Source organism: Gavia stellata, chromosome Z, assembly GCF_030936135.1.
Source record: "Gavia stellata isolate bGavSte3 chromosome Z, bGavSte3.hap2, whole genome shotgun sequence".
Taxonomy (NCBI): domain Eukaryota; kingdom Metazoa; phylum Chordata; class Aves; order Gaviiformes; family Gaviidae; genus Gavia; species Gavia stellata.
The window spans coordinates 45,629,188-45,654,073 of NC_082637.1; the positions used below are offsets into that span (position 1 = coordinate 45,629,188).

At 41.4% G+C, this 24,886-nt stretch overlaps 1 protein-coding gene across 2 annotated transcripts in view; it reads left to right on the plus strand.

Annotated features, from left to right (window-relative positions):
* The window catches only part of NTRK2 (neurotrophic receptor tyrosine kinase 2), a 202,804-nt gene that overhangs the window by 110,939 nt on the left and 66,979 nt on the right, over window positions 1-24,886 (plus strand). For both annotated transcript variants that reach the window (XM_059833218.1, XM_059833217.1), the window contains one exon: window positions 10,700-10,888. In XM_059833218.1, the coding sequence (XP_059689201.1) occupies window positions 10,700-10,888 (189 nt within the window). The remainder of the gene's footprint in view (window positions 1-10,699; window positions 10,889-24,886) is intronic.

The window sequence follows — 24,886 nt, forward strand, 5'->3', positions numbered from 1 at the left end:
ACCACCAGAAGCTAGAGTGAGTCTGTTGCTAAGGCTGTTCCACATTGGAGAACATGGCAGTTGCTTCACCTGGATATCACAAGAATTTCTAGTGACACATGATTGCTGAGCCCTAAAAAACTTCCCAGAAGAAGCTTCTGGCCAGTTTCCTGCCAGCCAGCAAGGTTTTCTGAGCAGGGGCTGTGATCTCTGTTTGAAGGCCAGGGAGGTGTGTAGTTGCTGAGTGCTCTAGGGATATGGGCTGTAAAGAAAGCCACTGAAATGGCTGCTGTGGCAGAGACACAAAAGGAATCCGTTTCAGTGTTGCTAAGTAATTTAATATAAATTGGAATAAAACGTCAGGCATTGATGCTCAGGAAGGAAGGTAAGCTATCTCTTGCATTGAGCTTACTGAGGGCCAGTTTTGGACAGCCTGTGTTCTGTGCTGAAGCCTCCTGCCCTTCCAGCAGCTGTCTTCCAAAAGCCAGATACTACCTCCTGAGCATATGCAAAAATTGGGCCATCAGGACCCAAAGCCTGTTGTTTACCCAAGGAGAGAGTGAACTACTTGACAAGACATAGATGGTGGAGTGTTAGTTCATCATCTTCCCATGCCCTCATCTTCAGGTGTAGGTGGGCCTTTGAATTTTGTTTTTAAAACCTGTTTTCAAGGATGAGGAGTGTTTGGAGATGAAGAGGAGCCAGTCCAAGTCAGTGCAAGTCTAAGAAAGCTGTAGTTCGGCTGTGAGATCATCTCAGCAAGAGCTGAGTAAACAGCAAAACTAGATTTCTGCAGATGTTGTTTACAATTTGAGCATGATGTTTGGGTTGATTGTGTGTAATCATTTAGTTTTGCTTCTTTGCAGATTGTCACGTTTAAGGTTAGCTAGTGCGGCTGTAAATGAAAAATGAATTGGAAGCTATTATGCTGGAATGCTTGTTGAGAACAAATTGAGAGGTGTATTTCAATGTAGGACAGTGTTGACTTCATAATTCGTGCAGTTTTGGGGGCCTGTAAGAATCTTCCACTTGCAAAAAGTGATAAATGATACAAGACTTTGTGTTACAGTGTCATGTAGGTAACACTTCCACTAATGAAAACTGTTCAGAAACAATTAAGGGGGAAAAACCCACTGAAATAAATTGTATGTAAAGAAGGCAATTAAATAATGTGTGTTCTAGTAGAATAACCCGCTTTAGACTGTGGATTCGTACATCACTGGTATGCTTCTCACCTGAATAAACCTATCTTGATTCTGCAGCCTGGAAAAGTAACCTGCTACTGCATTGAAAAGTAAGTACTTTATTGATATATGCTATGTATTTGTTGACCTACAGGGCTCATTCAGTTCTGAATAGCTATACATCAACATTGGAAGAACCCGAAGTGTTTTCCATAAGACCACTCAAGGTCTACCTTTTTGTCATTATGGAAGATTAGGGCTGAAAGGGGACCTGGGAGATTCTTCCCTGTGCTAAGCCTGTATCAACTATACCTGTATCTTTTCCAACAGATACTTCCTTGATGTGGCTTCAAGATCTCCAGAAGTGGAGATTTCTGAGTCTTGTATGAGCAATTCCAGTGCCTCAGAATGTTTTCCTAACATTTTACCTCAGTCTTTCTTGATGCAGTTTTGTCATGCAACTTTTCATTCCTATCCGGCATAGGTGTGAAATAAAGATTGTTCCCTTCCATTGGAAGGCTATCCTTGCGTACCTCCTCAGACCTCTGTTTGGGATAAAAGAAATCCCAATTCTTCAGTTTTTCCTCAGGTCTCTAAGTATTTCTAGATTTTTCCATATCATGTTTTCAGCTGATTTGCTTGGATGGTAGAGGCCCGTAGATAATATCTCTGTACTCCCAAGAAATAATCAGGGAGGGTTTAAAGAAGGGAAATCGTTTCATTAGTAATGTTTTTTAAAAAAAAAAATCATACAAGCAACAAATACAAGTTTAATATGAGGGAGCATTTCTCCACAATCTAGTGTATCTGCCATATCATCTAACCATGTCTAACTAAACAGAATTTGGAAGATTATTCAAGTTGTCTACTCCAAATAGCGTTGCTGTTCTGTCAGATAAAGACTGACTGCCAAAGCAGCATGGGGAAACGTACACATTGTATTTATCTTCTAGGCAACAGAGGACCTCATTCCCAGCCCTAGGAATGGGAGTGCTAACAGATTATTTATGAGAAGTGTGGAGGGAAGTTATTGTTAATTAGTTTTTAAATTGAATGAAAGGCAACAAGGATTTAATTTTGGGTGAGTTATTCTTTTTTGCTTGATGCCAACAAGCACATTCCAGCTGATCTTTTTCCTTATTGCAGTGATTTTTCACTGTAGTATTTTTGAAGGTTTGTAATTTTACCCAAGTTTCCAAGGTATCCAAACCTGCAGGTGGCTATAATGAATAGTCTTGGTGATCTATATTAAAAAAGATAAATCATTTTTTCTTTCCTTCTTCCACGTTTTCTGCTGCCTTGTATTCTTAACTTCTCTGGCTCACATATTCGTATTGATTAATACACTACATCCCTGCTAGATTTTTGTCTCAAGTCTGTGTTTCATTTGACTATCAATAATGAGAGGCCATAAATTCCTCATTCTTTATGATAGGGCACATCATCTGAGTTGCAGATACTGCAAACGTGTCCACAAAGCAGTGGGCAGCTGTGTAGCCACCATTTATCCTACAGCTGAAGAAGGGCTGTAAGTCCTGAAGGGCTCCATGGTTCAACAGCCGGGGCTGGCAGTCGCTCCCAGGTCCTGGTCATGACTTTGACAAAGATCCCACCTGCAGCGTTGGTCAAATCAGTGAGCCATGCAGAGCTCCTCCTGTTGCCTCCAAATTGGGAATAATAGTAGCATGTACCTCACCGGGGACGAACTGTGAGGATTTATTGGTTATGGTGCTTAAGAGTTTGAAGATGTGTACCAGATTGCGGTTGTGAAATCTGTTACACAAATGCCTCCCATTCTGGCTGAAGGGAGAAAGAAATTGGCAACCTTTGTGCTGCAGGCTGAGGCTTCGCTGATGGCATCCCTGGGGAGAGCTGGCCCTGGAGTGAGGCTGGGGCAGAGGGGGGTCATGCACCTTTCATCCTGCACAGACAGTACTAGCAAAACCAGTATGTATTAGAGACCTCAGCCTTTTTCCTACAGGGTTTTGCAGTGCTGCAAAGGCAGTTTCTTGGATGAACTCTCTTGCCAGTCTGTCCCAGACCTAGACACTTGTGTCTTTGTCCCTGTGTCCTGTAGGTTGCATGGCTTTTGGGGAGTGACTGGCGTTATGAAGGGGTCCCGTAGGTTATCCTAGGGAGTCCTCCCTATTGTGTGTAAAGGGGTGTGTGAATGCATGAATACAGGGGAGTATAGAAGAGGTTGTGAGAAAAAAGGCAGCTGAAAGGAACTGACTGGGATTCTTTCACAATCGTGCTCCAGAATAAAACCGAAGTAAACAAATACGCAGCTGTGGCTCTTAGATTCAAAGCCACAACAAAAAGGCCTGATGAAATACTTCAGTGGCTAAAATCTGTGCACAGTCATTTCAGTGGAAATTACCCAATTGCATGTTTGTTGCTTTCTAGAGGAGTTAGGCATTTAAAATAAGTTTTCCAGCAAGAAGAACCTGCTTTTTAGTGGAAAGGCATTTAAGTCAGTGTGACTGACCTTTTGACACCTAGCAACACTGAAAATTTGGTACTGTAAAGCTGAATAACATACCTACTATTTCATTAGACTCAAAGGTATGCGTTACTTAAATTATTCTATGTAGGACAGAAAATAATCCAGCACTGTAATTTACTTGCTCTGTATGAAAGTGATACAGTGATAATAACGCGATTTAGTCTTCTTGTGAAGCTGCAACAAATGAGGAAAGACAAAACATTGATTTTTCACATGAAAACAAAAGCAAACCACCTTGGATTCTTGATCACCTAAATGAAATGTCAAGTCAAAGTTCTGTGGCTTCATCATGATTTTCAAACAAATGTCTCCACTTTGTTTTGCAATGGTTGTAAGTGAACAGACTCCTAAGGGCTACTTCTTGAGTTTAACCTTTTGTTTTCAGCCACTTGCTCCTGCAAGAGACCTTCAAGGAGACCCTTCCTTTTGTTATTCAGAGATTGTTAGAAGTGCTTGCTGACAGGGAACAGAGGCATTTGTCTGCTGGGTGTGGAGAAGTTCTCCAGCTCTCTGTTCCGGTTCCCCTGACTTCCTGGGAGCATGCTCTTGGATGGGAAATGAACTTCTTGGGCAGTGTCAGAAAGTTTTTCTTGTCTCATGTATCAAGAAGCAACACAGAACAAGCTTAAACAAGCACTGGTGGGTGCAAATGAGTTAAACAGATTAATGATACCTGTCAGAAGATGTGAAATTATTTATCCTCTAAACACCCAAGCCTGGCAAGTCTCAGTTTTCTGAGTCACAGATTTAATGTCTACAATGTGTTTTTTGGCTCAGTGTGCTGCACCAGGATAGAAGGGCATGCACTGTTTAAGCTGTGAAGAGCAGTGTGCTTCAGCAGGATGGACTTGAGTATAATGTTGCTTGGGGTGATCTTATTCTTGTGTTTTCTCCACCACAAACAAAGGAGGATTAATCCCATAATACTCATTTTGCAACTGAATGTGACAGTGACTATTGAGATGACTTCACTGAGGCTAAGACTAATTAATGGCTGTTTTCTGAGGAGCTGGCAGGGATGGGGATATGAGACAAGAAGGGTTGGTTGGAAGGTGGGGAGAGGCAAGAAATGCTATTGCTCCACACAGCTGAACTGCTGAGAAAGCATAGAAGCACCTTACCTTGAGCTTCAGCAGCTGCAATGCAAAGGCTATCATTTTGATAAGCCCACTCTAGATTTGCAGAATAATCTGACTTGACTTTGAACAGCTCCACCAAGCAAAGTGAGAGTAAACTGATTTCTCTTTGGGAACATTATTCAGCTGGCTTTGAATTTTTTTTCTTGTGTTCTATTTATGCCTTTTAATTCAATTCCCTGTATTCAGCATGCAGCATTTTAAGAGACCAATAATATAAAATAATGTTTCTATAATTGCATTACTTTCTATTATGCTGGGCTCTCTTATCCAGTCTAATAGAATTGCATAAACATGATTCAATATCACAGTTGCATACAGTTGTTGAACTTAGGAATGCAAAGGAATATTCAAAATAAAGCTTAGAGCATCTTAGTCAGAACAAAAGTGTGCCAAGCTGTGATTGATGAGTTGTCTTCCAGAGGGAGAGAAAGGTAAGATAGCAATTCAAGAGTTAAGCTAAAAAGATGTCTGTTCTGGTAAGAAAGTTGGATCCTAGCTTGATAACAGGAAAAATTGAATATCTGCTCTTGCTGAAGCATAAAACTTACCTTTTAATCATGCAGAAAAGAAGAACTTAGAATCTACAGCAAATACGGGAGTCTCATGGGAAAAGAAATCTTGTGTAATTGCTTTTTCAGAACAAGGTATTTAACTAGTGAAAAAATACACCCCTCCCAAAAGGAAAAAGAGAGAAGAGATTCAGTATGGCCTCGAAATTCAGCAGAGGTGATGCTGACTGATGTGACATGCACTCTCTGTCCTGCTTTTGACTTGATGGTGTGCTCTTACCATGTCCCGGCACAGACTGGTCCCTGTTCCTAGAGGAAGTAAGAAGAGCCAGTGCTAGTGCAAGGTCAGTTGAGAAATCTTCCTAGCAGTCAACGTCATTTTTCGTGGAAGCAGCCACAGTTATTAAGGCATTACAGCACAAAGTCATCTCTATAAACAATCCTTTTTACTTGAGCTGCCTCATAACACTTGACTAAGCAGATGCATCCTTGTAGCTACACAGCTCCAACCACAAAGCTAAAATCGGCTGTTTTTTTGATAATTATTACTCCTATTGTTTCCCAGTGTGCCTGAGCCATTAGTAGTGACTTCAGGGATAATGCGAGTGATGAGTGACGCACAGCAGTGTGTTGCGAGGAGGATACAGGATATTGTAGCCTTCAAGAGATCTTGTTAGAGCTTGGAGAACAAACATGCAGAGTAGATTGCTTATATCTTTGACACAGTAGGTGGAGGGAGGAGATGGACACTGCTCGTTTGTGACCATCTAAAGTCTGAGTGTATGTGCTTACAAGGCCATACCAGGTGCAAACAAAACCCATATGTTCTTTCTGATTCTGCATTTGAGAGCCTCTCCTTTTCATTTTTTGCCTGAGCCTGCTTAGCTGCGTCATGCTGTTATTCTCTTTGAGACTCTTTCTGTACTTTGATACACTGGAAGGTCATGTGGATGATTCCAGTGACAGCCGATACTCAGATGTGTTGCCATAGCCAGCTACCTAAGTATTAGCAGAAGTCTGAAGTAATGCAAAGCAAAGCATAGCCCTAACAAATAGCAGTGTAGATAGGTCTTGGTGGCGTGCATGTTAAAACTGCATTAACTCTGATGGAGCAGCAGGAAAGGCTGTATTTTATGATCATGAAACTCCGTCTCCTGGCCAGAAATAGCAGCACACCTAGACAATAGTTAGTTTTATTAAATTTTATTTCTAAACTTAAGGAAACTCACATTTGTTGGCACCACTGAGGTCAAGCACAGTGCAGAGATGCACTGTTCAAAAGGTACCACAGAGGTGGGTTATATTTCAGGGAGGGGAGCTGGTTCTAGTGAAGGTAAACCATGACCCCACTCCAGCTGTGTTTGATTGTCTCCAGTTTTCTGTGGGATGTACAGTAAGAGAAGTTTGCTGTTTCTGCCTGTCCCCATACCATGTGCTGAAGATCATTCACAACCTAGGTCTGGGAGGTGTTTTGGCTTTATTATAGCCCATCAGTTTCAAATATAATTGGTTTTCTTACATCAGCACTTTTTCAGAGAGCTGCTGGTTTTTGTAGACAGAAGGGATTTTTCTTGGACCTAGGTGATGCAGAATGGACAGGTTTTTAGCTCAACATCAAAGAGAGGAGAGATTCAGCCCTACAGTGTATAGCTCTCATGTTTCTTCTCCAAGGCAGGCTACCATTTTCTCATCTGGCTCTGACTTCTATCTTCTTAAGTTAAGAAATACGGTCTAAAAATGAAATCAAGTGAAGATGTTGGGCAGCACATTTGAAGGTGGAGAAGGCCTCTGGAGTTTTCTTAAAAGCTCAACCTGACTATGAGTCAGCTATTGACAATAGCTAATGGCTATTGACAACCCATGATTTGCACTCCCACCAATGACGTCTTCTCTAAAATTTTCAGATTTCAGGTGTGAAACCAACAGCAGATTTTATAAAAAACAGAATCAGTAATAGGTGACTGAGGGTAATTATCATACTCATTCTGCCTTTGACAAGTAATTCAGTGACCCCATTTCATCTGGATGAAACCACACTTTAAGGCACTTTAAGAAATTACCCTTCAATTTGAGCTCAGTGCATATTCAGAAAAGGGCAGCTCTAGCTTCTTGTCAGCACAGGTGATGGCCTCATCTTGCATCCTGGAAAATGCTTTTGCATTACTGGAATATCAGTCATAGCCAGCTGCAATGCTGGCATGTAATTGTAATGTGGCTTAGTGCATTCAAAAAATGAAATGTAACTTTATGGTAAGTGGATGATCTGGCAAATAAGCAAGTGTGGAAACAGTTTATGTACCCGTTTACTCACGTTGACAAAAAGGTCCCAGCAAAGGGGAAGTTTGACAGGATGTGAGCTCAACTGCCTCTGATAGACAAAAATTTCCATCTGTTGAGTTCTCATTGTCTTAATTAGAGAAGAAATATGTAGGAAATAGGATTTTTGAACCGAAACAACTACTTCCAAAGACCGTTGCATGAGCTGATTACTTGCTAATAAGTGAGAGGGATCACTAAATGACACAGCACAAAGTTCCCGGAGTTGAATATTTCTTAAACTGTTTCATACTGCCAGGAGTTGCTTCAGAAATCACCTCATTTTCCAGGTTTTCCTCACCTACGTCGGAGAGCTGAATACATTTGGAGCCTGCTTCATACCACACGGAAGACTAGTTTTTACCAGTTAGCCTAACTGAGTAAATAGATTTACAGAACAATTGTCTAATTTTCACGAGCAACACTTTGAGTTTTATACTGATTGAAAAAATAGTTCACCGTAGAAAACTGGGTCTTGGAGTAGCGCAGAAATGATTTCATGAACAGAATGAGTTTCTATTCATTATCCCACCTTAACGTCTAGAAATGTGTAATGGTCGCTTTTCCTTGCCATCACTGCATGTGCGGTGGAAGCGAACAATGATAAAAGAGCCTCCTCCGTTGCAGCAGAGAACAGCAGGTCTGAAAAGGACTTAGAGACATGCCCCTATTAAATTACAGAGCCAAGAGAATTTCCCCTTTTGCTATAAGAGAAGGGATTTGTCCCTCATACTAAAGCTATATTAGTATAAAATGACTTTATTTTCCCAAGAAAAAGTATATTTGTTGGCTTGCTTTTTGGAGCCATGAGCTTGCCCATGCAGAAAGTTTACAGAGGTAAGGATGATGTCTAGAAAAAATTGAATGCGGTTTTAAATGGTTTTGCGCTCTAATGCCACTGCACACAACTCTTATGCACCTGAAAAATGTGTTGTGACTTCACTTAAGTATCTTGTGTGCCATCTGAGGGACCCTTTCCCACAGTTTGTTAGGCTCTGCACCTCGTTAGAGAAATCTTCACCAAAAACTCTTAATCCTGGCAGCTTTCCTAGTAGAATCAATCTTTTGAAGATCTGGGTGATCAGTAATGACAAAACCAGCCTTGGTATTAGTATTTCACTTGATAAATTGCAGAGAACTAGGCTTCACTTACATTTGTCAACAGTGACTTCCCAGTGAAGTGCAAGGTATTTGAAAAATTACCTCTAATGTTTCAGGCTAGTGGGGGAAGTACTTTTTCAAACTCTAAGAACATTTCCCTCATGCACCATTAAAGCAACTGGGGAAAAAGGAAATCAGGACAGGGTGGGAGTACACTTGAGCCTCTAAAGGTAGGGTTGAATAGCCACATGCCAAATTATTTACGTTTTATTCCTGTGAGCCAGAGCCATGCCATGTAATGATAAAGTGTTTTTGTTAATGATACAGTGAGCCACAAAAGAGTATGAGTTTCTTTTCTTTAAAGCTGCCCTTTCTTGGCTGCCGTGTCTGGGACTGTCCTAATTCTCATCTTGTTCCTTAATTGTGTGTGTACTATGGTGGATCCTCCCCATCTTCTCACACATCCTCAATGATGTGTCTACAGGACCTGCTGCTGGTCCCTATTCTCTCTCTCTCTCTCTGCATCCCCTGTCTCTCCTGCAGACACAGATGATGTCTATGTGGTGGGTTATTCAGCTCTGTCTTGCCCCTGCACTGTTCCTTCTGTCCAACCTAAAACTCAATCCGGGGCTCCAACATTTTGCAGTAGGGTGACGGGCAACTTGCAGTAAACACAGCTTTTCATCATCCTCAAGGTCCTCTCTGCTGCGCCTTTCTTTGGGGGGACATTCACCCCACCTGTCGCTGCTGCCTGTGGGCTAAACGGATGTGTCATCTAAGGATGCCGTTCCAGGATAGGCACTTCCAGAGGGCAAACTTTTCCATCTGTTTCTAGCATCGTCTTTTGATTGTTACAATTAGAAGACGTGAATGCCACCCTAAAACCCTGGTTAACATGGATGGAGAATGTAGTGAAATGTGATGTGTGTGATCTGTGCTGGCTCTTCAGTGGGGAGATTAGGCAAAATGTTGTCACTGCTAAATGGTGATGCTGGTTTTCTTTGAATACTGGATGTAAACTGGAAGATGTAATGTGGAATTTAAGTGGCAGGGTTAGATGGCAAGGCTTCAGATGTTACCTGCACAGGTCTCGCTGTTAGATCAAAGGCGCCTGCAGCTCACAGAAGTGGGACACTGTCCTAAGCAGGATTTTTTTTACCCATTTACAAGGTTTTATCTCTGTGGCACTTTTGTGAAAAATATAAAGCACAGAATGAAAACAAAACAAAAACTGTCACTGGATTACTGATCAAAATAAACCTCTTTCTGGAAGGTGACTAGACTCAGGTGTGGATGGGGGACCCAGTGAGAAGTTCCCCTGGACTGGACGAGTCCCTCTGCAGTGACCCCAGATTTTGCGGTGGGGAGGGATGTGTCTTTCCCACTACTCTTCTCAGCGTCTCCTCTGCACCTTCTGTGACCGTTCAAATTGTCCCCTAGATTTTTGCTCTGAACTGTGTTGTCTTTCAAAATTACCAGCTTCCCACATCAGGATGAGCCCATCTCCTCTGTGATTTTGTCTTGTTATAATGCCATCTCAAAGGGAGGGCAAGCATTCACCAGAGCTGTGGCAATTATTGCTATGTAATCCAAATAGGGCATAAGGTAAAAAAGTTAATGCGTGTATTTCATAGCTTATTTCTGAGAATGACAGAAGGAGTTCAACAAATTTGGAGATCTTTACCAGTGACAGACTATGCTGGACCCTGACGTATTGAGTCTATGTGATCTACTAGTACAAAAATTTGCTTCACATTCCAACTCCTAATGGAAAAAACCCACTGTTCTCCATCTGTACCCAAACATATAAAATTCCTGAGGTAAGGTCAGCAAGGCACACAAAGAGAGCTGTTGACTATGGGGTTGGAGGACAAACTGGTCCAAAAAAAAAAAAAAAAAAAGGAATCATCTGAGGGAAGGGAACCATGTGCTGAGTTACAGGAAAATCTTTGTTTCTAACTCTAGGTCCTTCTTCAGTTATCAGCAATGACGACGATTCAGCCAGTCCCCTCCACCACATCTCAAATGGCAGTAACACTCCATCTTCTTCTGAGGGGGGTCCTGACGCAGTCATCATTGGGATGACAAAGATTCCTGTCATCGAAAATCCCCAGTATTTTGGAATTACCAACAGTCAGCTCAAGCCAGACACCTGTAAGTACAAACAACTGTATGTGTTTCAGTAATTCATTTTTCCTGTGCAAGTGCTGGGACTCCTTAACAGAGCTAGCAGAACAAAATGCTCTAAATTCCTGGGAGTGGAAGGGTGGGGTTAAAATGTATTCAATTTGTTAAAGGTACATGCGATGAACTGCTTTACATCTGTCAAAGCCAAATTCAGCCCTTGTCATGAGTCAATGAAGTCAGCCGTGTTATGCTCAAAGCCCGATCCATATTCCATCAAAGTCACCGGTAGCCTTTCCATTGATTTCAGTGGTCTTTGGCCGGTCCTGTGCACTGAATGTGTCCTTGAGAGAAAACAAATCCTGGGTCAGAAGCAGCAGTCAGTATTGTTACATATGCGCTGCTTTTAAATAGATCGTATTGGCAATGAACATAACCTAACTTTGAAATCTGAGTATTTGTAAAGTTAGAAGAATGATAAGAGTTAAAATTTCAATTCTTTCAATTTCATTGTATAATTCAACCTCTACAGCTGGAAAAGATGTTGAATATTTAAAAGTAGAGCAGAAGGTTGCATGATGGACGGTAAATGTCACATACAAATTCTTTCATGTTCAGTTAGAAGCAGCTGAAATGCGAAAAAATTTGAAAAGTTAAACATAATTAACTATGAATAGTTAAAAAAGAGTATCCCTAACTTCAGATGCTACTTTTCAAACCTAGTAACAGTTTTAGAATTGGACATGTGAAATGTTGATTTTTGAAGCAGAGATTAGCATTGCAGCAGATGATAACTGAAAAAATACCTAAAGGATATTGTGATTAATAGTAACTGCACTGCTTACTATTTTTCATCAATACATTAAGGTCTATAAGTGTTTCAGAGAAGGTTGTTCCTGCCTCTTTTTTCCTCTTTTTTTTTTTTTTTTTGTGAATGTACATACATTTCTGAAGCATTACTGGAAGTCTGAACTGTTTCTCTGGAAAGTCACTCCAGAGATTCCCAGAATAGCTGGTGAGCATTGGGCTTGCAACTAAGGGATGCTACATACTATCTGTATCCTACCCTGAATGATATCGCTTCATAGCACAAACTGTAGTCTAGGGGCTTACTGCCAAGGTCAGAAACCTTTGCGTCCAACTTTGGAAAGCTTAAATGCTAGAATAGGAATCTTTCTTGACCTGTGCATGAGGTTGTGCATGCATACATGTATGCATGACTTCTAAGGTTGCAAAGACCAATGCTGGACTACCTACATATCTTGTGAATGTTAGTGTTCATCGACACCTAGATTGTTGCACTAAGCACAATCCACAGAAGGATGTTCCTGCAATGCAACAGAAGGACATTTTCTGCCTTTTTATTGTACATCCCTGATGTTCAATCTTACCATAGCTTATTTGAGTGACACTATTTTGTGATTAGAAATGCCCCATTATCACTTCTACCAGAGGATATTGAATAATCTGGCCAAGCATATGCAGTGGGATGCGTAAGATAATCACTGAATTGCTGATGCTTGATCAGCACAAGGAAAATGTTATACAGATGCATTCTGATTAGAACATTAATTCCTGTGAAGAATAGAAGCTGCTAGGGAATCAGAAATGGGCAATATGCCCACTAGATCTCTCTAATGTTATGTAAAAGGCCATGCTTTTAAATACGAGGCTACTGTACCTCCGTTCCCAGCTGCATTAGACAATATTATAATTGTTTAAATAAATTCAGTGACTACAGAGTATTTAACTTTCAGCGTTAACGTTGAAACAACATACATGCTGTTCTGGGGAAAAAAACAAACTGTACCAAAACACAGAATTCTCTCACATTTGGTAAGCTGCACATTAAGTACAGATGCATTAAATCACGGCTGACTAGTGCTAAGTAGGTCCTGATCCTAAAAATACGTAGGACTGTGTTTCATTTTGTGTGCTGCAATGAAACCCACGTGGCGTCAGGGAAATTAATCTCTGTACATGAAGTTCAGTTTGTGCATAAATGCTGGCGGGATGCTGCTCAGGATTTTGTTATGGTGCTCTACGGTGGTTTGTGGGGCTGATGCTCTGCATTCTGCCACATTGCCATGGTGGTCCCAGTCTTTGTGTTTTTACTGCTTTAGCAAAGAGAATCGTGTAAACTGTGGTAGTGTATAAATCAAGGCAGATTTCTCCTACCACATTGAGCATCTGTCCAATAAAGAGCGTAATTAAAATTGTCTTAGACAAAAATGGTCTTCCCAGAAATAATTTCATATGCCCTCTTTCCGTCTCTCTCACTCACTTATTATTACAGAGCTACACTTGTCCTTTCTTAACCTGCCAACCTCCTCCTGATGAGTATAGCTGGTATTTATAAACCTCTGGGCTAAATAGCTCTCATACCTTTTTCCTCTTTACAATAATGCCAGCTCCAGATGTCATCTGGTTTCTCATGTCCTGCAAGATAATTAATATTTATGTTTATTTCCTGTCTGGTCTAAGTTCCATTGTCCGCTAGCATTAAACACAGCAATCACTGACAGGCATGCTGGAAAAGATTCTTATGTATAAATATGTTGGTATATGTTGGTCTGTGGAAGGCGGTGAGACCTCAAGCTAGGTGAAACTATGCAGATCTTATTGCAGTTTTCACAGAAGTTGAAGGAGTAATGTCTGCTGTGAGTAGAAAGTAGAGTTTCTTTTTTGTTATCTACTTAGGCCATATTTTGACTTGTCTACAGACAACCATTTCTGAATACAGGGTTTCAAGCTCCTTTGCAAAGTATTAGAAGTGTATGTGTTTAAAAGAAAATTAAAAAGTTGATTGCAATCAATTTAATTTGAAATTCCATCACTGTATCAGTAAATTTGTACTTTCGCTACTGAATAACTAAATCCCTAAGAGTGATGGCTTCTAAAGAGACAGTCTCGGGCTAAAAGTGATAGTACTTCCCTCCTCTTGAGAGGCAGCTTTCAAGATGCATAAAGCAAACTGATGAAGACCAAAGACCCATCGACTTGAGGGCTCAGGTTCCAGTCATCGCTCAGAAGGACTGAATTTCTGTCCCAGGTTTCGGCACAAATGCTCATCTGTACCTTTAATTGACATAGTGGTAGAAAATTACCCTTCACCTTCCAACTGGGATTGGCCAATATTTCCCACTGCAGCTGCTCATCATCTTAACTACCCATTTTCCTCACCAGCAAGCCCAGTGATGCTTCTTCAGCACTTGTCTGCCTGACACCCTGTCCTAGCAGTCCTGGCTTTTCCTTTCCCTGCCATGAACCTTTGGTTGCTGCTGGCTGGTGGGCTCATCTGTGACTCCAATATCTTGAATATTTCCACCTTGAAAGTTCACAGTCTGTGATACAAAGACATGTTTCAGACACATAACACATCTTGGTTCCTTACTGTGTGAAAGCAAAAGGTATTTCCTCTTTGGCAGTACTTGGCTAACAGTGACAACTCTGATTTCAGGTGTGTGAGAGAGAGTCTGCAGTCTGGACATGCTGAAATGCTCTTTGCACTTAAGTCACTATGAACCATGTTGTGTTGTATTAGTGTCAGCCTGCAAACCTCTTGCCTGACAATTACCAATGGTGTTCAGTTGTTGCTGTTGAAAATTGCGCCTTAACTTTGTAGTTAAGTAACATCACCAGATACAGAAACCTTGCACGAATGGCAAACCTTGCAAAGATTTTTGTTTCTTGAAATCAGCTGGACGGTGTAATATCTTGTGGCATAGATGCTAACTATTGCTAGATGGCTAGCTTCACTAATCTTATGAGCAGTCACAGCCCCTAAGCTATTTGGTACTTTCATTAATAACGTGATATTTCCAAAATTAGTCTTCTACATCTCTTCACATAAATTGTGGTTGCTAAAGTTGCCAACTGAGCCTACCAGACCTGTTGAAACAGGACTGAAGAAACCAAGCCATTTTCCCCATGAATGGCTATGGACTTTCTTCATTCATCACTTAGCTTGCAGCCCAGCGCTTGGACTATATCAGCCCATTACTATTACATTTCCATGATTAATGGTGGAAATGCAGTCAATAAATAAAGTAACATTGCTGTATTGGTAGTAATGTGAAAAGCAAAACCTGAGGAGAGGGCATGCATAAAATGTCAGTGGAAATGCCCAGGTTGAGATTTTCAGGGCAGAATTTGGGTAAGAAACTGCTTGTAGGTGGTTTTGAGATTTTGGGAATCAAGTTGTTTCCTGAATCTCACCCCAGTAACCCCCACCCCATGAAGTCGCCGTGGTTGTTTTGGTGCAACTGAAAGGAAGGCTGGAGCTTTGCCTTCTCATGTGAAGAAAAGCTTGAGAATGTGAGCCAGACCCCAGAAGGCTGAGGAAACAGAAAAAAAAAAAGCTCTGGATTTGTTTTTCCTCTGTTTATTACACTGTGATTCTTGTTAAACTCAGTTTCATGATTTGGGAACCTTTGAGCACGGCAGCAGCACATGAGGGTGCAGAGCTGGCCCCACTCTGCCAGCCTGGAGAGACGGAGATCAGAGGGGAGCAGCCAGATACCAGGACCTGCTGAGTTGTGTTTCCTTTCCCAGGCTATTTGTGGACGGGTGCAGCTACTTGTAGTTCATTACCAAGTTGTTTTCTGTCTCTGACCACTCACACCCCGCAAGGCGGACTGGTTTCTCTTTGTTTTGGAGTAGGCAGGCAACCTTCTCCCCAACCCTTGGATCACTAGCAGTGGGCCATTTGTTATGAAAAAAGAAGTAGTTGTCTGTTTTTCCAGGGCAAGTTCAATAGAAGGAGGGGCTGTGGTCACCCAGTTTGTATTTCTCAGGCATCCTTGCGCCACGAGTCCCACAGCAGAGCCTGGTCCCAGTGCATGTGTCTCTTCACTGGGTGCGTGGGCTCTCACTGCAGAGCGGGGACGTGAGAGTCTGGTGATACGAAAGCTGCAGGCAAAAAGGAAAATTAACCAAGAGAGCCTCTGCACTGCAGGGATCTGCCAGGCCTCTGACCCAGAGCGGCAGATTTGTTCACTTCTGCATACTGCTCATCCTGCACGCATGGTGTCCTGTAGAAAATAGCAATGTGCAATGAGCAGACTGCCTGCAGCGGACGTTCTCCATTTGGCTTTATTTCCCACATAACAAATTATGTTCCAGGTTGTATCTGTCACCCTACACTTTCCTACAGTTTTGAGGAATAGGAGTAATTTTTGACACACATTACAGCGTAAATAACAGACTGAGTTGGTCCCTGTGCACCAAAGAAGGGTCTCCCAAGACACTCTGTCAGCATTTCCATCTCTTTTGAAAGGCTTTTGTATCTGAGTGACCACATAAGAAAGGCTGCTGTAGTGGTTTCTTAGCCAGCTAAGCATTAAGCCTGGGGATTTTCCATCAACTGCTGAAGTTCACAGAGCTGAAAATTTATAAGCAGCTCGTTTTTCTATAAAAGACACCATGACCTCAAAAGCCAGAACGCAGAGGAGTAAAACTGATCAATCTTAGTGAAATCCAAACTGGGAGGAGAAACCTCGCTGTCCAAGCTGAACTTGACAGCTTTGACCATTCATTGGTAGTCAGGATTCAGAGGCTGGGCGACTTAACAAGGCACTCACTTCAGGATCTTCAGATGCTGAAAACCAAAAAGCTTTAGATGCTGAAAGCCAAACACGAATGAGGTTGAGATTACAAGGAGGGATATAGATACTATACTTACTGCTTGTCCTGATCCCATTAAGTGCTTTACTCTGGAGATGTTTTATTGGCTAGGTAAATGTATGAGAGATATTGGCTGAATAAAGTCATAAAGATAAATTTTATCATCTTGACTAAATACTTTTGTAGTTTGATTGCATGTTTTAATCCCTGATTGCAGTCACCTTTTAAAATGTGTGTCTTTGCAGTTGCTCAACAAGTCATACATATGTCAGAAATGTCAGCCATATACATTGGTGGTGTATTTCATTAGTTGCATTTGACTTTTGTTACCTGGGCAAGAGATTTGTCTCCCAGACCATAGCATATTGAGTCTCAGATATTTTTCCCAATAATGTGGTCACATATTTCCTTTGCCCAACAAATAAAATATAACAGGGAATAAATAAATTAATGAGAAATTAGAATTTTTAACTCCTGCTGCTTATTCTGAGACTCAGCAGACCTGCATTTTTTTTTGTTTTCCAACCAGATGGAAGAAATTCTACCAAAGGCAGAAGCCTTCAGCTTGAAAAGTGTGGGTTTCTACCTCCTTAAAAATTCAGAATTGGAAAGAAAGGAATATTTCTACATTTAGTTTAGAGGTGAGCCTATAGAATCTCTTGTGCCCCCAGAAGTTACTTGTGTTGAGGTCTTGATCTGTCCATGAAGTCCATTTATATCTAATAAAAAAGGCAAGAAGTCATGCTTTCAGCAAAGTATTTGTGTTTCATCACACAGAATGTTGTTCTGTGACCTGAATTATTCTCTAAACTGCTTGTTCTGAGAGTCCAAGTGCTGGAAATGCAACTGCAAGAAAGAACAACCTGGACTCTGATCTTTAATTTATGAATAGCATGAGTGTTTTATCACCTGGAAATAACAGCACATGAAACATACTTCTGGCTAAATAGTGGATGTTGTAAGGAGATCTGAGCAATGTAGATCCAAAGTATGCATTTCAACTACAGAGACAGAGTATGAGGCAAGACAGCATGAAACATACACTCTCAGGAAAGTGTCAGGTGTCAAAATTCAGGTAGAGCGTGCACCTTCTTGTGTAAATTTGTCAGGTAAACTTCAGATAAGCACACTGCTCTTCTTCAGCAGAGCACTGAAACGCACTGTGAACATCAAGCCCAACCATGGGCTTCGTGGGAAGAGCATACTTAAGGACTTTATGAAAGATGAAATGAAATTAAACCCATGTGCAAGCATTCTCTGCAATGAGGGTATTAGTCAAGATCAAAAAACCCAACATGATGCTTTCTTAGTACGTGTAGTCTTGGTGGCATTGCTACATTAAGTTTGTCATTTGACAATACATCTGTATCATAAATACAGACACTATTTTGGCACCAAAATACATAGCTAAATCAGCAATACGTAAATGACAAATAGCACCATTTATATTGTAATGATTAAATTATGCCTTTCAGACTCTGTGCTGAATACTAAGTTTTATGAATGCTGATTTTATATACAGAAACCTGCATATGTATGTAGAAGGGTAATGGGAAAATAACATGATGGAGGTTAAATGAGTAGTACTTATATTTAAGCTGAATGGGAAAAAAAAGTAATTCGTGTGAAAACCTCCTTATCATGAGCCTAAGCATGGGAGCAGGATTGGACCTTTGACTTATTCCTTTGTGTCAGTGAGAGTTTTGGCTAAATAGGAAATACAGATCCCAGGGAAACAAGGTGATATAAATAAGAATAAAATGAGAAATTTTAAGTCTAATAAATACCGAAGTATGAGAAAATCAGAAGTAAATCAAATAACTTTGTAGCCAAAATTATTTCATAAACGCTACTTCTAATTTTCTTGAGTTCATCACCAAGCAAGTGCATCGTTACTAAGAAAAGAGTGTGTGAAATGCAGTTAGCCCTGAGCACAAGCTTACCCAAAGATGTATTTTGGGAGAAAATGATCAGGAATACAGTTGTCCACAATAAGCATTGGTTAAGACAGGGTAGTATTTATCATAGTTGCAGCATAAGCCGTGTTGTTTTTCAGCTGTGTATAACATCTTCACACCTCTCACTGGCAGCTGTCTCTGCGGAATTAAGGCTGTCAGTTCTTTGAGACTGACTTTTGAGAGTGGTTTAGCAGTTTATGTCCTGGAGGAGACCATGTGGTTGGCTTTGCAAGTTTGCAGGTCTGCCCAGTGCAGGGAGGCTCTGGATAGCAATGGGTTATGTTATGCCTAGAGCCATCAGAACTTTGGAATGGTCCATGGCCCACTCTGAATATATGCATGCCCCTCCTGTTTATGTGTTTCTGTGTATGAATGAGGGTGTATTGACTTGCATGGCAGCTCATGAACCCAGCAGGATTTCACCTGCACTGTCCCTCCCTTTCCTACATCATTTGTACTTTGGCTATCAGATTTTGCGAGAGAGGTGCTTTCCCCACTGCATCCCATTGGTGGTGGATCCACACGTCTGGGATGTGGAAAGCTCATGCTCCTGCCCCTGCCCCATCTCCCCCTGCAAGCAGGAGTGCTTATCAGCTGATCTGGGGTGGCTAATCTCCCAAACCTTTTTTATTCTGTGGTCTGTGCAGCTTAATTATCTGTCCTGAGAAACCTTTCCCAGCAAAAATGCCACCGAGGTTCATAAGGTCCAAGTACATTTGGTTTGGTTTTGCAAGAGTTTTGCTGGGGAGCTCCTCATTGTCTCAGGCTTAGCTGCGTGTGTGTTATGGGCATAGGGTGGGCCAGCAGCAAGTGGAACCTAACAGCCGTTTAAAATGTTGTCAGAGATAAAAGCAATATTCTGAAACATTCTGTAATGTTCTTCAAATAATTTTTTGCAGAATTAACTTGTTAATTAAACCTCTCAACAGGCTTCTCATTTTCCACAACAGCACTTGGGGAAAAATGATAAGGCTGTTTTTTTCTCACTGGAAGGTGTTCAATTATTATACGTGTTTTAGTTTAGACATATATACTGTATAATAAAATACCTGAGCTCAGCATTTTTGACTCATTTAAAAAATATGATTACGTGGGTAGACAATTCCAGGAACACACTTCCATCATTAATTAATACAAATAAAAACCCAACTGCTGAAACATATCTTTATGATAATCTTTCAGAGCCCTCCCTTTCTCACTTTCCCTTAAGCTAGTTTTCTTTTGGTTTGTTGAACAGAAGCGAGGGCGGCTTTCAGTACCAGCTGCTTTCTTTGCCAACGATGCTGAAGGGACCACTGCTTAGTGGGACTATGGCTTGGGGGAGCAAGGAGAAACAGGCAGCCCTTGAGCTCAGTAGTTCCCAGGCTGCGAGGGTTGGTATGAATTTCTCAGCCTGTGATTGAGCAGAACATTCTACAGAGAACAGGTTATCATTCTTCAAAGGCCAGTATGTAGATTAAAGTCATGAGGCATACAGATCTTGTATGAGGTGAACACTCACTTGTTTTTATCTCTAGCCCATGAATGCCCATAATAATTGAAGACTATTATTTGCAGATTGTGGGGGGATGACTGTGGTTGAAGTGTAAAACCCCTGGAGGGGGAAAAAGTGGCAAATAGCCTAAGTCAAGACATTGCAACAAGGTCTGAAATTGCTAAAGTTCTCTTGATGAAAAGTTGTGCAGTACCTCTGGCTAACGACTTGCTTATTAGCTTTTGGGGGCAATTAAATGTTTAAATGGAAAACATATTGCATGGGGGTATTGTTTGCATTTAGAAGAAACATGTGGTGTATGCATACCAATTATTGCCTGTTTCTCTAAATTGGAGCATATCTCTGTATAACTAATAATGTCTCTAGGGATTTTTTTTTTTAAATTTCTGCATTTGGGGAATCTAAATTCCATTCTCAGATGTCAGCTAGGCACATGAAAGGAGCATCACAAAGGCATTCAGTTGCTAAATAAACGACTGACTGGTTTTCTAAAAAGCCCCTGAACAGCTTGGAAGTCTAAAGTCTGGTCAATAGAAATCAGAGTGTTAGTCAGCTTAGTACTTTGGACAATTCCAGTAAATGACTGCTTCGCCTTCGCCTAAATGCCTTTGAAAACTGGTTGCTGGAAACTCTGTTGGAAGTCAGTAATTGTACAGGTCACAGGGTTCAGGACAAGGCTTGCAGTCTCCAGGAGGATCCCTTGAGCGGCACTTGAGTTGTACTGGAGGGTTGGAGCCAGAGTTAAGGAGATGGGAAGCGAAGCTGTCTTCAGAGTGGCATTTCCTTCCCCTCTTCCCTCCTCCCACCTTGGTTTGTTTCCCACAGCACTGGAAAGAAAGAATGGAAAATTAGGTGGTTTTCTCTATCACATGGTTATTTATTCCCAAGATTGGATAGTGAGAAGCCAAATCTAACTTCAAACAATCTCCAATTTATGTTATTTTGAGGGAAATAGAGATTTGACAGAATTTTCAACTACTGTTATGAATACTTTGAGCTACAGTTTCAGTTAGAAACTTTCTGAACTGAAGCCATTCCCACACAGCTCCTCTAATTTCTGAGTGTTGCTTAGGATTTGTTTAGATTTGGTTTCTTAGGCTGTCTTTCAAGGATGTGCTCTCATTTTTTTTGGTGCCCACAGCTTGGAAAGCCTGTGGCTGCCTTAACAAAAAAAAAAAAAAAAAAAAAGAGCTGAAAACAATACCCATCAAGGGGAATATGTCCCACACAAAGTAGGGAGGAACAGAAAAAGGGAGAAACAAATGGCAAAGAAACAAAAGAACCTCAGTCTCAGCCTTTGGCAAAGAAAGAACAATACATGACTGATTTGCTCCAACTGCTTGTGCAGGAGGACATGATTTGTCTTGTCCCTGTTTTATTCTCATCAGACGAAAAGCAACTGTTTTGCAGTATTTGCAGTCTCTGTTCGAGAGGATGTTGAGATTGGAATAGCAATGGGATTGCCTCCAAACAGAAATACATTGACCAGCACTGTGTGGGAAAGCTTGAAAAGCTCCTTCTTGGGTGGTAAAGTGCAAGGCAAAAGTTTATGGACTTACTCTTCATCCTCTGATTTAGAAGTGGGAGTACCCTGTTACACAGGGTGGCTCTTTCCAGGACTGTCCATGTTGTCATGTGCTTGTGGTGCTTCGGTCTGTGAAGTTCACCTGTGCAACGGGGAGTGCACAAAGGTGCTGTATCACAAGGTGAGAGTAAAATGATTTGTGTTATCATTGTCCAGCAATGCTGTTCCTGTCTGTGTTGATGGTAAATTCTCACCTCATTTGGCATACTGTATCTGCTCAGTTCGGGAATGGACAAATTGCTAGTGGATCTCAGTGGTAACTTTTCTGGTACCTAAAAAAGGCTGGTACTGTACCTATTAGAAACCCTTCATCAAATAAGTATCTAATAAACCTTAAGGAGTATATTTCTTCCAGGTCTTCCAACATATAGAGATTGGTTTATGCTCTGTGACGTAAAGATGATGTCCTTTTTTAAATACTAATCCTGTCTAATAAACCAGCAGATATTCCCTGTATGGTATGTAGCAGCTTTGCTGACATTAACAGCAACATATTTATATCCTCCTATGGCCGAAACCCTCAGGACCAGGAGAGCAGAGCACCACCAGCCATTGCAGCAGAGAGCTGATGCTCATCTGTCCTGGCAGGCAATAACGTGAAACAGTGTTAGCATCATCAGAGGTGCAATAGTGTCTTGCACCCAATGTAATGACCAGGGTGAGCCTTTGGTACTGCCTCGAGGACTCAGAACCCCCACTGCCTTCACAATGTGCCTGGAGAAGGGACTGCTGGCCACCCCTCTGCAGCAGGGGAAGGGCAGGGGCAAGTTTGCCATCCTTCAGCTCCTGCAGCCCATGGCTGACTACAGGTGTAAACTGCCTTTGACTTCAAGTCACATCAGTCCTCTGGCTACCACTGGGGAGGCTGGATTCATGGGCTGGACCTCTTCAGCTGCCACAGCCAGCCTCAGCAGACATCAGACGTAAAGCCCAAAAGCTCTGCGCTCGACTCAGCCTTGCAGGAAGGGTCCTTTCAGTCTTGTGCCTAACACTGAGAGGAGACATCAGGTGCTTGTTTTCAGTGAGGTGTAGCTTCAGACACAGTATATTGCAGTTCTCATCCTGAGCACAGACTTAAGCCTCAAATTTACGTGGTCCTTCTTGGAGAACATATTTCCTTTTTGTCTTAGCTTTTGTGTCTGGAGAGGAGGGCACAAGCCTTTTGCTTTCCTTGCAGATGCAGTGAATCCTGAAAGTTCATCTGAATTCAGCTATTTGCAACAATCCTTATTTTGCTAGAAGGTGACTATTTCCCAACTCATTGAATTCTTTTGCATTATGCATTCTGATGCAGCACGTTTCCTCACTGGAATTGGTTTTGCACATTTATCACAATGTTGTATTGCACTTTAAGATTACAATTTTTTTGCCTCTTTTAATGGCAGCATTTTAGAGAACCCTGAAATTGTACCACACTGAGGAATAAACACAGTGCAAAATAAAGTATGACTTTCAGAAATGAGGAAGAAGAGAGAAGTTTCAACTTTTCTTTGCAGTGTTAGCTTTCCTCTAGAGGCCCAATCCAGAACTGATTTCCCATTTTCACCAACTTGAGTCTTTCCAGCCTATTGATGTCTGTGTATTTTGAGTTTGGCCTCAACGTCTGACACAGGACTGTGGTAAATGGCAACATTAAACAAACTGGTAAGAGATTTATCTTGGACTGGAAAATTTTCTTGACTGTGAAATAGGATGTTTTCAAGATAGAACAAAGCATACAGGTGTTCATTACTCCTGTGGAAGACAGCTTTGCCATCTCAACTTTGCAGCTTGTGTTTATTGACAGAATATGTACACAGAAATATGTAGATCACTTTCTATGGGAAACACACAGAAAAGCATTGGGTGTTTTACCTAATAATGGAGAGAAAATGTACAGAGAAATCTTTGAATTTCATTTGTTTTGGTCTAGTCTTGGGATGGACTTTCTGCCTGAGTGTGTGGTATTTATTTGTCATCATTTATAAAAGGCTGTGCCCACCCACAGTGGGTTCTTGGCCTTATCAGACCAGTTGTCCCATCCAAATGTCCATAAAGGCTTTTAAGAAACATTTTATTAGGCTTTCTCTGACCTTTCTCTATGGGTATACTGTATACAAGCATATATGTTAAAATTCACAGTATTCATTAGCTAAACCATCTCAAGAACTGTCTTCCTGAAACTTTGATTCTTCCACGACTGCAGCCAAAGGCTGTGCTGGGAGACATTTGAATAGCTGAGAGACTAGTGTCTGCCCTATAATAAAGAAATAAGGCAGCAGAGTGCAGAAGAGTTGTGTCAGAATAGTCCCCTGAATTTCTCTCCTCTTACAGTGGGCTTTTTCAGGTATCCCCCTCAGAAAGACAAGACAAATTCAGAGAACTGCTAAGAACAAAGCTGCTGCAGAAACATGTCTCGATGCCAGGAGTTTTCATTTTTAAGAAAGAAGGGCAATTATTTAAGTGGAAATGCAGTCTAAGGAAAGATAGCAATCCCGGGTTTAAATCTTTCCTAGATATCCACCCTCTTATAATAAGACAAGGAACTTTTAGTTTAGAAGCTTGGGTATAAACCCTCTGTGGTCACAGGCTGCCCATCATTCCCTGCGCTGCTTTCTGCTGGCAGATCCTTGGAAGCTGTGTCAGTACTGAGCTGGACTTGGAGTTTTGCATGGCATGTTGACTCTCTGGATAGTCAGGCTGAGAAGGCCATAGATCAAAGCCTATTTGAACACATTCGAGGCAAAACCAGCAAGCAGTGTTTTCTTTGTATCTCAGATTCTGTGATGGAACAAGCTTTTTCTAACCTCATCTGTGGCAAACCTCATTGTCTCTGACAAGAGTGTATTTGGAATTAGCTTTTGGGTTGTTGCTTTTAAGTAAACTAACAAGCCGTTTAATACTGTGCAAGCTAAGCATTTCTGCATTCTGATAATGCTTGAATTATTGTGTGCGTCGTTAAGTCGTGCAAGCTGTAGGATGACTAAATAAAATTGCACTTTTAGGCAGCTAGTAGTCAGTCTGATCCACAGAAGGTGATGGTTTGATTCATAGGAGACAAAAGCTTCTTCCCTCCTCTTCAACCCAATGAATGGTGGTGAAGAGCACCAGGGATGAATGCAGAAAAGATGAGGTATATGAATATAGTCAGTCTCTTAATGCGGTGGTCCCTTATAGCAAGATTGCGGAACAAAAGAAAGGCAACTTGTTACCTTTTAAAAGGCAGCTGCTCTGTATGGACAGAATTCACTGTATGTCCTCAGGCTTTGCTGCAGAGGGAATGCCTCCCCTGTTGCAAACGTGGAGAAAATGTTCTTATCTCTAGGTGTTGTGTAAGCCAGCAAGCGTGTTGTTAAGGGTGACACTGTTCTACACATGGTATCATA